Source organism: Guillardia theta, assembly GCF_000315625.1.
Source record: "Guillardia theta CCMP2712 unplaced genomic scaffold GUITHscaffold_106, whole genome shotgun sequence".
Lineage (NCBI taxonomy): Eukaryota > Cryptophyceae > Pyrenomonadales > Geminigeraceae > Guillardia > Guillardia theta.
The window spans coordinates 243412-257404 of record NW_005434568.1 but is presented as its reverse complement, the minus strand read 5'-3'; the positions used below and the strand labels follow the sequence as shown (position 1 = coordinate 257404).

General features: G+C 51.5%; 1 protein-coding gene across 1 annotated transcript; it reads right to left on the bottom strand.

The window, feature by feature from the left end:
* Nucleotides 1–11565: 11565 nt before the first annotated feature.
* Nucleotides 11566–12291, bottom strand: GUITHDRAFT_155188 (hypothetical protein; the record flags this gene model as incomplete). The annotated part of the gene is made up of 2 exons (XM_005823589.1): nt 11814–12291; nt 11566–11773 (listed from the first exon to the last, which is right to left on the bottom strand). The coding sequence occupies exons 1-2, from the start codon at nt 11831–11833 to the stop codon at nt 11566–11568; spliced, it is 228 nt and encodes a 75-aa protein (XP_005823646.1). The 5' UTR covers nt 11834–12291.
* Nucleotides 12292–13993: the final 1702 nt, after the last annotated feature.

Sequence of the window (13993 nt, the reverse complement as noted above, 5' to 3'; positions counted from 1 at the left end):
TGTCTGCTAGAATTCGGACAGGTACCACTGCCTGGCATCATCACCCCACTGCCCGAGACCTTTCAGACTCTCCAGTGGTGAAGGTTCAGCAAAGCTGCATGTGTGACTGATGGCTTCGGCTAAGGCTTCCAAGGATATCTCTTTGGCTTTCAGAGCTTTGCTCGTCCTGCTTTTGGGATTCTGCCTTGCGAAGTCATCCAGTCGTCGCACAAGCTCAGCTGGTGACGGCATCGTTCCAGTTTCCGTCTGCCTCTTGAGGTAGCTGGAGGTACGGTACTGCACGATCTCGTCAGGGTTCACAATAGATATTGGCCACATGCTTCGGAGCATTCTCAATGGTTTCCCAAGCTTCCGTCGTTCCTGGCGGCTCTTACTCCACCAGCGCAGGGGTACCGCAAATCTGCATGCCAGGAAATAAGGAACCTGCCAGGAAATAAGGAACCTGCCAGGAAATAAGGAACCTGCCAGGAAATAAGGAACCTGCCAGGAAATAAGGAACCTGCCAGGAAATAAGGAACCTGCCAGGAAATAAGGAACCTGCCAGGAAATAAGGAACCTGCCAGGAAATAAGGAACCTGCCAGGAAATAAGGAACCTGCCAGGAAATAAGGAACCTGCCAGGAAATAAGGAACCTGCCAGGAAATAAGGAACCTGCCAGGAAATAAGGAACCTGCCAGGAAATAAGGAACCTGCCAGGAAATAAGGAACCTGCCAGGAAATAAGGAACCTGCCAGGAAATAAGGAACCTGCCAGGAAATAAGGAACCTGCCAGGAAATAAGGAACCTGCCAGGAAATAAGGAACCTGCCAGGAAATAAGGAACCTGCCAGGAAATAAGGAACCTGCCAGGAAATAAGGAACCTGCCAGGAAATAAGGAACCTGCCAGGAAATAAGGAACCTGCCAGGAAATAAGGAACCTGCCAGGAAATAAGGAACCTGCCAGGAAATAAGGAACCTGCCAGGAAATAAGGAACCTGCCAGGAAATAAGGAACCTGCCAGGAAATAAGGAACCTGCCAGGAAATAAGGAACCTGCCAGGAAATAAGGAACCTGCCAGGAAATAAGGAACCTGCCAGGAAATAAGGAACCTGCCAGGAAATAAGGAACCTGCCAGGAAATAAGGAACCTGCCAGGAAATAAGGAACCTGCCAGGAAATAAGGAACCTGCCAGGAAATAAGGAACCTGCCAGGAAAAACCCTAAACCCTAAACCCTAAACCCTAAACCCTAAACCCTATTATTATTATTATTATGTGAGTTTATTAGAATGCTAGAATGTTGCTCGGCCTCGTTGTGGGCTTGTGCAATTTGATCCTAGTCTAAAGAGGCGCTCGAGCACTGGGAGTACACGGCCTACAATGCGAACCCTGCTTCTGAGGCGTCTTTCTACTCTCTACTTCTGCTGTCTTCTCTTGGCTTCCTCAGCCTCAGTCAGGAGAGTTGCCTCTCCTCACCTTGGCCTTCGGTCACCACCTACTCTACCTCCATTCAGCTTCCTCAGCCTCAGTCAGAAGAGTTGCCTCTCCTCACCTTGGCCTTCGGTCGCCACCTACTCCTCCTCCATTCAGCTTCCTCAGCTTCAGTCAGGAGAGTTGCCTCTCCTCACCTTGGCCTTCGGTCGCCTCCTACCTTCTCTCCTTACCTTGAGCTCAGCTCAAGCTCGGTACGGGCTCGCCCCGTCTTCTTCCTCGCCCTCGCCTTGCTCTTCCTCCATGTCTTCCTCTTCTTCGCCATCTTCCCTCATCTCCACTCGCAGTCGGTCCTTCTTGTCCACCTTCAGCGAGCAGGCCAGCACATGCATCTCTGCGAATTTACTCAGTGCGATGAACAGGAAGCTAAGAGATCGACGCTCTATGTCGTCGCTCTCCGCCTCCTGCTCAAGCTCAGCAGCTGCCGTTGCCCGTGGCGAGAACGCGCTGCCCCTCCTTGCCTTCTTGCTCTCTCCTTGCACGCGAGTCCAGCGCTTGCTCTGCAGCCACTTCCCCAGCTTCTCCTTGAGCGCGTTGCGTCCCACTCCCTGCTCCTCTGGCATCTTCGCCCACTCTCCCAGCGCCATGAACTCCAGGCTCCCCGGAGAGTAGAACGTGTCGTGGAGGTTGCCAACGGCCTTGTCCAGGACCAGCTTGATCGGCTCGCTCGTCCCTGCCTCGTTCAAAGAAGCTGCATCTTCGATGACTGCTGACAGCTCGCTGACGAGCTGCATGTCCTCTTGGCTTGACGGAGATGCTGCCTCCATTGTGATCCTCTCCAGGTCTGTAAACTCCAGCCACTCTCCCTCGCTCTCCTCCTGTCGCTGCGCTGCGTCGCTGGTGCCCCGCTGACCAGCCGCCTCAGAGTCAGGCTCCTTGTCGAAGCCGACTGCTTCGAGCTTGGTTGCTGCGCCTTCGAGATAGAAGGGCAGCTCCTTCATCATGCGTCGAGCATCCTCCGTGGAGCCGAGGAGGATGCATAGCTTGGACCCGTTCCAGGACTTGGTGTTCAAATCCTCCTCCATGTCGATGCCTTCAACGTTGATCTCGAGCCTGTTAGCGATCTCCAACAAGACTCTCTTGACTCTTGCGATAGACGTGTTGCCGCCGTTGCACAGCCCCTCCATCTCCTTCCTCGTGAAGCGACCAGATGCCGCCGTCGACTTGATGATGATCTTGATCTCCTTGCCGTCCTTGCCGCCTGCCTTCTTCTGCATCCTTGATGCCTTCTTCAACTTATTTCTGGACACAAAGCGATCAGCTGTCAACTCGACTGCGAGCGCCTCTCTGATCTTCGGGTCCTCGCTGAACAGAGTCAGGTGTACTCCCTCCATCGCTTCGCTCTCTCGGAAAGCTCGAAATGCTGTATCATTCGCCTCTGGGCAGCTCGAGGAGACGATCCACTCCACCTCCCTCTGTCTCCAGATGACGTTGGCCCCTACAGCGATGAAGCCTTTCTGACCTAAGCCTTTGTGGACTTGCTGTCCTGGCGCCCCAGCGACCAGCATGCCTGCCAGCGGCTGGAGTTGGACCGCTGCAAGGGACTGGCGCAGCAGCTGATAGCGATAGACGGCAGCTATCTCAGCCGTTGTCATGCCGCCCAAGGTTAGCAGGTGAGTCAGCTCTGCCAAGCTGCCCCCTTTGCCCCAGGGTCCTCTCTTGGCTCGAATCTTGAAAGATCGATCGTGCACGATGCTCACATGTACAGCTGTGAACTTGCGACCATCGATCGCGAAGTCCTCTCTTCCCTGCCAGAGCTTCTCCGCTTGTGCATTGCGGAGGAAGGAAACAGTCACCGGGATCTCCTCAGCACTCGCTATCTCGGGTCTATACGGAGCCTTCCACATGATTGCTTTACTCTCTTGCACTGAGTCTACGATCAGTCCGATCTCTTCAAATTTCTTCTTCAGCTTTTCTTCATGGTTGACATACACCGAGGAGATGCCCAGGAGAGTCATGGAGATGAAGGAAGTCACCTCGTTGCCTGCTGAGGCGGTGTATGTCTCGACCTTCTCCTTCTTGGCTTCTTCAATCTGCTGCATAAACCACTCTCTGGATGCGTCACTCCATCCAGTCATCGCTTCTTGCAGAAGCTCACGTCGTGCCTGCTGACATGTCGAGCGGATGGCTTCTGCGATAGCGTCGGGGGTGCATCCCTCCACAGCCTTGCAAGCCTGGGCTGTCCTGCTGTTCGGATAACGCTTCGCGAAGCTCTTCACCCTCTCGACGAGATCAGCTTCGAGGACAGAGGCATCCACAAGTCCGCTCTGCGTGTATTGGCATGATCTCCGATACAGCAGGTTGCGAACATTTTCATCATACTGAAGAACCATACTTAGAAAGCTATTTGAAGTATACAAACCTCTCGCTTGCAGCTTCCTTGGCGCCCTGGCGGCTTCCCCTACACCACGCGTGCAGCCATGGTGCCTGAAATAACCGGCGCTCCTAAACCCTAAACCCTAAACCCTACCCTACACTGTTGAGACGCTTGCTAAAGAAGGCGACAGGCAACAGATCTTCGCCATGCTGTTGTGTTAAGACAGCACCGATGGCGTAGTCGCTCGCATCGACCAACACGCAAGTAGCTAACGCTGGGTTGAAGTACCTTAAAACAGGGGCTGATATCAAACGCTTCTTCAGCTCCTGAAAGGCCGCTTCTTGCGCGTCATCCCAACAAAACTTCACATTCTTGCGTAGGAGATTCGTTAGCGGAAGTGCTAACGCTGCGTAATCCGGCACATACTTCCTGTAAAAGTTCAACACTCCCAAAAACGACTTGAGTTCCTTCACTGTCTGAGGTGCCGTACGATCCACAATCGCTTGTACCTTTTTCTCTTGTGTCGAGACGCCTGCCTCGCTGATGTGGAAACCGAGGAAATCAATTTCAGAGTGAAACAGCTTACATTTCGACTTCTTGACAAACAACTGCTCTTTACGAAAGCGATCCAGAGCCTGTCGAAGCAAACGCTCATGTCTCTCCAAGCTCCCATAACTGATCAAGCAAACATCGTCGATATAGCTCAGGCAATTCTCGAGACCTTGAAGAACACTCTCGAGAAATTTCTGAAATTGATTTGCCGAATCTACCAAGCCGAAAGGAATCCTCCGATACTGATATTTCCCAAACTTCGTGATGAAACAGGTGTACTTCCTCGACGCGGCGTCCAACTCAAGTTGCCAAAAACTTTTCGCCAGGTCGAGTGAGCTGATCCACAACCGTGCCCCAGGTTCTGAAGCATAACGCGCCCTCTCTTCCATGATCTTTCGACCCACTCGTTCTATCAGCTCCATCACCAACGGCAATGGAAAGTTATCATTCCGGATCAAGCTGTTAACGAACCTCATATCAGTGCAAAAACGCAATGTACCATCAGACTTTTTTGTGAAGATTACGGGAGACGTAAACTCAGACGTCGAAGGTTCAATGATCCCACGCTCCAACAAGAAGGCAAGATTCGCTTTCAACTCCTCCTCCAACGCGAGTGGCACAGGGTAAGGTTTCTTTTGCACCGCCTCAACGTTATCCTTGAGTCGAATCGTCGCCTTGAAGGACCGGTCAAGAACAACGTCACTGGGAATGTCGTCACGAATGACATCCGAATAATCTTCCATGATCGTCTCGGCAGCCTTCTGCTCGAGACTCGTGGCACCATCTGTCGGCTGAGCCATCTCCAACAGGTTGCACAAATGTACCACGTACCATTCCGAATCGTTCTGCTTGAGGTCTCTCACTGCCTCAGTGTAAGAAAGTACCTGACACAGCGAGGCGTCCGCAGCCCCGAATTGCTTGTTTGTCGGGCAAACAAGTAACGGAAGCTCGACCATCTTCTTGCGCCACTTGGCAAAGACTCTGGGGTGACCCGCATCAATCACGATCTTGTTCGCACGCATCCATTCCCATGAGAGGATCATGTCCGCATGCGGCAAGTCAAGCATGTAGAACGACCCACTACTCTTGAAACTGGAGCCTACGCCCAATTTTGTCTGGAAAACCATATCAGACAACCTACACGTCCCGTCGGCCATGATAACTCGTTTGCGAACTTCTGCATCCGTGACCAACAGACCAAATTTGCGCACTGCCTTCGTGCTGATAAACGACTCTTCAGCAGCTGTATCGAGCAATGCATTAAGAACTATGGATTGATCCCCGAACCGAAAGGTCACAGGTACCATAGGTAGAGCTTTGATCCTGTGAGAGTCAACGGTGATACGACATTGACGAACATCCCTAGGATCTTCTGGCGGAGGTGTGCCCGGGTCGAAGACAACATTCGAAGTCTGCAAACCCGTGCCCCCGTCGATTGCGCCCTCCGCGGCAACCGACGTCACTGGTTTAAAGCTGACGGTTGTTCAGACCTCGACAAGAGAGGGCACTTGTCTCTGAAGTGACCGAACTTCTGACAGTTGTAGCACTTCACCTTCTTCTTGTCGAACTTCTTCTCCTTGCCCTGCATGTCCTCGCTCTGAGTAGGAGCCGACCGCTTGCCCTCATGACGAGGTTGTGCTTGGGTGAAATGAAGACTCGTCTGACCGTCTTGTGGGTGTCTCTGACGCAGATTAAGAGCTTCGCGATACAACTGCGGCAAATACTTGCCCATCTCCGACGGCTCCGCATGATAAGTAATCCCAAACGTCTTACCATCGCGTTCCATCAGCATGCTCAATTCCTTCCGTAGCATGGCACGCGCATAGTCCATTTGAATCCCATCGACAAAGACGCGTTCCCAGCTACCTAGCGCAACACTAGGTCTCTTGGACACAAGGTAGCACGCCTGCAGGTGTGTAACCATCGCCTGGAATCTTGCGGTGTACGCCTCGACGGACTCCTTGGGCCCTTGCCTAGCCTGCTTCTGCACATGACGCTCAAGTTTCTCAATAAACTCGAACGGTAACCATTTCAACAACAGTTTCTCCACAAACTGTTCCCAATCACCATGCTCAGCTGAGAACTGATCTTGCTCGGCCATCGGGAGTGTAGCCCACCATAGCTGCACCTCCGGCCCGAACGCCGAGATGGCCGCTCCTACCCATCGATGGCGTGCTATACGGTGAAATTTACACCTGCCTTCGATATATCCGAGCCATGAGACCACCGACCTCTCCATGGTCTGCTCACCATTGTACTGCAACAATGACTTCGGATCCAGCTTGCAAATCTGACCACCGTCATTCTCCGCATGCTTAAGCTTGGAAGGCTTGTCCTCGGGTTCCCGAACCCGCTCACAAAGCAGTACACGCATCTCCGCTGCCTCCTTGGCAAGCCTACGGTTCTCTCGCTGGGATTCCTCAAGTGCCCTCACAAGATCCTGGAGTTTGCGATCAGCTTCTCTCTGGGATTCTGCGAGTGCATTTACGAGATTGTGCATCTTATCCATGTTGCTCTGTTCCACAGACCTGAGCTCTCTACATGTCCGGCGTAGGTGCTCGTTTTCCTCCACGATGTCACGAAAACTGGCTTTCAAGGGAAGGGCGGGACCATCTCTTTCGTTTTCATCCCTACTCTCCAACCATGAAGGCACTGTACGACCACTGTCAACACTATCGTCACGTACGACAGCCTCCTGCTGGATGACAGTTTCCGACGGATCGTACGCATGTGACTGCGGCGACATGCCTGTCACCGTAGGAAAGCGCGGCTCTGCTGACCCATTCAATGTCTCCTTCACAAAGCTGCCCAACCGCGACATGCTTCGACTCATGAAGTCCGAGACAACGCTACCTGACTGAATGCTCGTCCTATCCATGTTTTCTTGAACAACTTCTTTCAACACAACAACTCCGAGAGGAAAACCAGGCCTTCGCGTACCAAAATGTTAGGAAAACTTCCTACAAGTATCTCTCGATCCAGCGTTGACACACGAAGTGATCCCGTCAAGAAACCAAAGAACAAGCGCGCGACAGTAATGCACAATTCAACGGCAATTTACTCCAAATCAACGTTAGAGATAAAGAAAAGTAAGTAATCTAATTTCCTAAGAAACGAGACTGCCTAGGACACCTACTTAAGAAAGACAGGAAGTCAGTAAACATATCCTATCAAGTTGGACCGCTGCAAGGGACTGGCGCAGCAGCTGATAGCGATAGACGGCAGCTATCTCAGCCGTTGTCATGCCGCCCAAGGTTAGCAGGTGAGTCACAGTGTTTGGCCATCATTACGCCGCCGCTGCTTCATGCAAGACCTTGTCAAGCTAGCCAAGCTCCCTGTACCTCGTCAGGGAGGGAGATGGATGATGCGAAGTCACAGGGGACCCACTTCAGCCTGAGGTCATCTGTTCGACACCAGAGACAGTCAGGGAGGGTTCACTAAATGAACAATCAAAATCAGGGAATATCATATCTACCTGAATACTGAACTTCATGACAGGCTGAACCTCTGAGAACATCTGATGATGACATCAGCATCGAGCCTCGCATCATCCCTATGTCATGTGACATGGACGAGTCACAGGGATCCCCCGAGCAGAGCCAGGAGTCGCACAAGATGACGACGAGGCCACCAGATAGCTCTCCCACCATGATGATGAGTGTGGCAAAGAAGCTGAGGGGTGACATGACAGCGAGAAAATCTCGATGATGGAGGGATCAGTCCTGATCAAAGTCGCTCTGAATGTCATAAGTGACAAGAGCTGTTTTCAATCCAACCTCAAAGCCTGTACGTGGCCAACAGTGAGGAGAGGAATTACCTCATGATTCCACTGGTCAAGCACCGCGATGATTGAAGCGGCAAGCCTAGAGCACGGCAGATGAAAGCTTGAAGGTTGTGAAGACCGAGGAAGGGAGACGTCCCATTGAAGCCTCATTGCATGCCACGATCTCACGATGGCGATATGATGACACGAAGCAACTCTACAGCAGAGTTGAAGAAATGAAAGGCAGCTTAGAGCGTCAAGCCTTCGCGAGACGAAGAAGCAGACGATGAAGACATACCTTCGATCGAAGTTATGAAATGATGCTGCAGAAATGAAGGAGGTCCCAAGTCGCCAGGCACATCAGTGCTGATGGGCGCTGAGGAGAACCTTTCAGTACCATGCACAGCCCTACTGCGAAAGTCAAGTCAAGAGGCTGATCGCTTATGGAAAGAGGAATATCAAGTCTGATGAGCAAGACCATACAGCTTCAAGGCACCTACTCTACCTCCATTCAGCTTCCTCAGCCTCAGTCAGGAGAGTTGCCTCTCCTCACCTTGGCCTTCGGTCGCCACCTACTCCTCCTCCATTCAGCTTCCTCAGCCTCAGTCAGGAGAGTTGCCTCTCCTCACCTTGGCCTTCGGTCGCCTCCTACCTTTGCTCCTTACCTTGAGCTCAGCTCAAGCTCGGTACGGGCTCGCCCCGTCTTCTTCCTCGCCCTCGCCTTGCTCTTCCTCCATGTCTTCCTCTTCTTCGCCATCTTCCCTCATCTCCACCCGCAGTCGGTCCTTCGTGTCCACCTTCAGCGAGCAGGCCAGCACATGCATCTCAGTGCGAATTTACTCAGTGCTATGAACAGGAAGCTAAGAGATCGACGCTCTATGTCGTCGCTCTCCGCCTCCTGCTCAAGCTCAGCAGCTGCCGTTGCCCGTGGCGAGAACGCGCTGCCCCTCCTTGCCTTCTTGCTCTCTCCTTGCACGCGAGTCCAGCGCTTGCTCTGCAGCCACTTCCCCAGCTTCTCCTTGAGCGCGTTGCGTCCCACTCCCTGCTCCTCTGGCGTCTTCGCCCACTCTCCCAGCGACATGAACTCCAGGCTCCCCGGAGAGTAGAACGTGTCGTGGAGGTTGCCAACGGCCTTGTCCAGGACCAGCTTGATCGGCTCGCTCGTCCCCGCCTCGTTCAAAGAAGCTGCATCTTCGATGACTGCTGACAGCTCGCTGACGAGCTGCATGTCCTCTTGGCTTGACGGAGATGCTGCCTCCATTGTGATCCTCTCCAGGTCTGTAAACTCCAGCCACTCTCCCTCGCTTTCCTCCTGTCGCTGCGCTGCGTCGCTGGTGCCCCGCTGATCAGCCGCCTCAGGCTCCTTGTCGAAGCCGACTGCTTCGAGCTTGGTGGCTGCGCCTTCGAGATAGAAGGGCAGCTCCTTCATCATGCATCGAGCATCCTCCGTGGAGCCGAGGAGGATGCATAGCTTGGACCCGTTCCAGGACTTGGTGTTCAAATCCTCCTCCATGTCGATGCCTTCAACTTTGATCTCGAGCCTGTTAGCGATCTCCAACAGCACTCTCTTGACTCTTGCGATGGACGTGTTGCCGCCGTTGCACAGCCCCTCCATCTCCTTCCTCGTGAAGCGACCAGATGCCGCCGTCGACTTGATGATGATCTTGATCTCCTTGCCGTCCTTGCCGCCTGCCTTCTTCTGCATCCTTGATGCCTTCTTCAACTTATTTCTGGACACAAAGCGATCAGCTGTCAACTCGACTGCGAGCGCCTCTCTGATCTTCGGGTCCTCGCTGAACAGAGTCAGGTGTACTCCCTCCATCGCTTCGCTCTCTCGGAAAGCTCGAAATGCTGTATCATTCGCCTCTGGGCAGCTCGAGGAGACGATCCACTCCACCTCCCTCTGTCTCCAGATGACGTTGGCCCCTACAGCGACGAAGCCTTTCTGACCTAAGCCTTTGTGGACTTGCTGTCCTGGCGCCCCAGCGACCAGCATGCCTGCCAGCGGCTGGAGTTGGACCGCTGCAAGGGACTGGCGCAGCAGCTGATAGCGATAGACGGCAGCTATCTCAGCCGTTGTCATGCCGCCCAAGGTTAACAGGTGGGTCAGCTCTGCCAAGCTGCCCCCTTTGCCCCAGGGTCCTCTCTTGGCTCGAATCTTGAAAGATCGATCGTGCACGATGCTCACATGTACAGCTGTGAACTTGCGACCATCGATCGCGAAGTCCTCTCTTCCCTGCCAGAGCTTCTCCGCTTGTGCATTGCGGAGGAAGGAAACAGTCACCGGGATCTCCTCAGCACTCAGTATCTCGGGTCTATACGGAGCCTTCCACATGATTGCTTTACTCTCTTGCACTGAGTCTACGATCAGTCCGATCTCTTCGAATTTCTTCTTCAACTTCTCTTCATGGTTGACATACACCGAGGAGATGCCCAGGAGAGTCATGGAGATGAAGGAAGTCACCTCGTTGCCTGCTGAGGCGGTGTATGTCTCGACCTTCTCCTTCTTGGCTTCTTCAATCTGCTGCATAAACCATTCTCTGGATGCGTCACTCCATCCAGTCATTGCTTCTTGTAGAAGCTCACGTCGTGCCTGCTGACATGTCGAGCGGATGGCTTCTGCGATAGCGTCGGGGGTGCATCCCTCCACAGCCTTGCAAGCCTGGGCTGTCCTGCTGTTCGGATAACGCTTCGCGAAGCTCTTCACCCTCTCGACGAGATCAGCTTCGAGGACAGAGGCATCCACAAGTCCGCTCTGCGTGTATTGGCATGATCTCCGATACAGCAGGTTGCGAACATTTTCATCATACTGAAGAACCATACTTAGAAAGCTATTTGAAGTATACAAACCTCTCGCTTGCAGCTTCCTTGGCGCCCTGGCGGCTTCCCCTACACCTGGCAAGGAGCCATGCTGCCGAAAATAACGGCGCCTCCTAAACCTTAAACCCTAAACCCTAAGTGTCTCGGATGATGGCACAGAGGAGACTCTCATGGAGAACGTGAAGGAATCGGATGAATTGGAAGGAGGATAAAGACAGACACGTCTTTCTCAAGCCTGTGGCTAGCTGCAACCAAGACATCTGTTTTGGGTTAGTATCTTAGAAACTCGCTCATCCTGATCTATCGGAACCCATGACGGTAGTGAACGATGAAATTGAATGGCCAAAATGAAAATTGAGAAAGAAATGACGGATGAGTCGAGATCGATAAGTCATGTGGTTGAAATGAAAGCGCTGACGTCAAAATGATCGTGCCTTGGCAAAACAATGATCCCCGGGGTAGATAGGATAGAAAGGGCACCTAGATTAGAAACGAGAAAATTGTGTTCAAAACAATCAGAGATCAATCAATGCATTGCAAGAATTCTGAACCTGATCTCTGGAGCTTGATTGGAATCCAAAATTCTTGGCATCAATGGGTGGAGATGTCTTCATTCAATTGCTCAATGTGCAAGCTTCAGAGAGGTCACATGATGACCAATCCCATCATGAGGATCAGGTTGAAGAGGAGCCTGAGGAGGAGCTGTCTGACTTGAAAGATGCAGATGTGTTCAGGACTTAGTCTTGAGCTGACACTGCAGGCAGCTGGGAAGAGTTTATGATGGAAGATGAGGTGGAGCACAGGAGCCTCCGCATGCGGACAGCGCAGGAGGCATGCAAGATGGGGGATGAGCCTGTGCAGAACGGTTGGTGGAGTGGTAGCAGCAAGAAGACCTTGGGGAGGAGAGCAGCATGGAAGTCAGCTTGTAAAGCTTGAGCGAGCGTTGGAAAGGAGGACATCGCAGGGGACAGCTGCTTAGCTGTCAAGCAGATGATTTTGACAAGCTGAGAAGGTTGCAGACTTCTGACTTGCTAAGTTCCCAAAGGGAGGGTGTAAGAACTCAGGTTCTGACAAACCTCTCAGAAGTTCTTTCAGACGCGATAAGTTCAAGGGATGCGTCTAATCAGGTTGTGAACCAAGTGAAGCCTGCAGGTCCAAGCTAGTGGGCTGGAGCTTAGTCTGTGACTTAGAAAATCCGGTTGGTTGGAGCCTGGGGAAGCTGAGGCGGCGCCGGAGGAATCAAGAGGCGCCGGCTGTCGAAGAGGCAGCACTCGTACAGTGGTGGAAGTAAGGCGGTGGTGTGTGAAAGGAAGCTGTTTGGTTGGTCTTGCTGCTACGAGTGTTGGGAATAAAGTGCTGGAGATTGTTGGGAAGTTGATTTGAGTTATCTGAGGTGTTTGGTTGGCTGTGAAAGTCATTGGTGTCTTCGTGCGCACATCATCTGTGAGCCTCACAGAGTCAGGAGTCTTGGTCTTTGGCTTATCAGTCAGCTCAGCGGCTGTTGAGCTGTTCTACTAGTCATTTATCTGTGCACAGACTCTAGCTAGGAGTCTCTAATTGATTCCAATATTTTAGAAGTATCTGTGGTACCAACTTAATATTGCAGCGTTTATATGGTACAAAACGAGGGCCAAACTGGTCGGAACTTCGACTTCCGAGAACCCCTCCGTTTGACTTTCGTTGGGGGGTGGGGTGGGTATGGAGCACCCTCAACTACCCACCTTTGAACCAGATTGAAACTCTGGGATAGGGGGTGGGGGGTAGCCCCCTTTTCTCATTCCCCAAGCCCCCTCTCCCTGGACGAGCAAGAGGCGATGAAATGGTGCCTTCCTGACTCGCGAGGATGAACCTTGATATTGAGAGACTTCGAATCCAACCCAACTGAGATAGGAATGAGATGGAGATCTCATATCATACCTGTAAGAGATGATCGAGCTTCTTACTCAACTCTGCAGGTTGGGCCAAGGTTTTAATCATCCATCGTGTACTGGAATATGCACCCTAGGTTCAAACAAACCGCGAGTGTGCTTGCAAATATTCTTCGAAGACAAGATGAAATCGTTATGAACAGCTAAGCAACTAATGATAGATTCACCATTGAACAGAATCAACTCTGATTGACCCTTCTTTCAAATTGCCGTAGGTTGCACGTTGAGCTCAAATGCATGATTTGTGAGAAATTTGTATCAAAATTTGTACCTTAAGCGACTTTGCTGTCTAGATATGTTTTCTCATGTCATCACTCACTTTGAATTCTTCTAGTCTTACGGTCAGGATTCATGCACCTCACTTTTCTATTGAGAAAGCTTTACATGCTCAACCGTTCAATGATGCATGAAGAGACGTTTGCACAAAGGATTTCTTTACCTGCCAGGATAGATGACTTTAAATAATCGTTGTTGATTATGAATCACTATATCCATGATCAAGTGCATTGACAATCGCATTTCCATGTTTCATGACGTTGGATGATGTTTCTGCACTGCAACTTCTTCCTCTGTCATGACATTTCCATAACGCTGCAGAAACCTAGTTAGAAATGAAACAATGTGCAGATGAATCTGATATCAATAAATGAGATGTTCTTCGAATCAATCCTGCCTTGTTTGGACAGTTCGCAATGCTACCATGCAACAGTAGAGTTGTTGTCGCATTTGGCTCTACAGAGGGGTGCCTTGTTCAACAGAGCAAGCACTCGATGATTGTAAACGAACCGCAAACACTGTGAATCAATAAACAGAATTCCACATTCAGGTGATCATATCTTTATTACAAGCGTTTCAATCTGGGTAAAAGCACAACCGACCTCCTTGTAATCCTGACGACGTTCCATCTTTTGCCTGACGAAGTTATTTCTGTGTTAACCAAGAAGCATGTGACATGTTGCCACATCATAAATGCTGTACGGCCTGGAATATCAGCATCTTCAAAGTGCTCGTGTTTGCTGTGAACGTATCATCTGCTTGGCAGCGCTCATTGACAAACACACGATCTGATGCAAGTTCACACCAGTAATATTTAGATGATGCATCATGTGATGAAATGGCATAGACCTTGGTGATTTGCAACATGT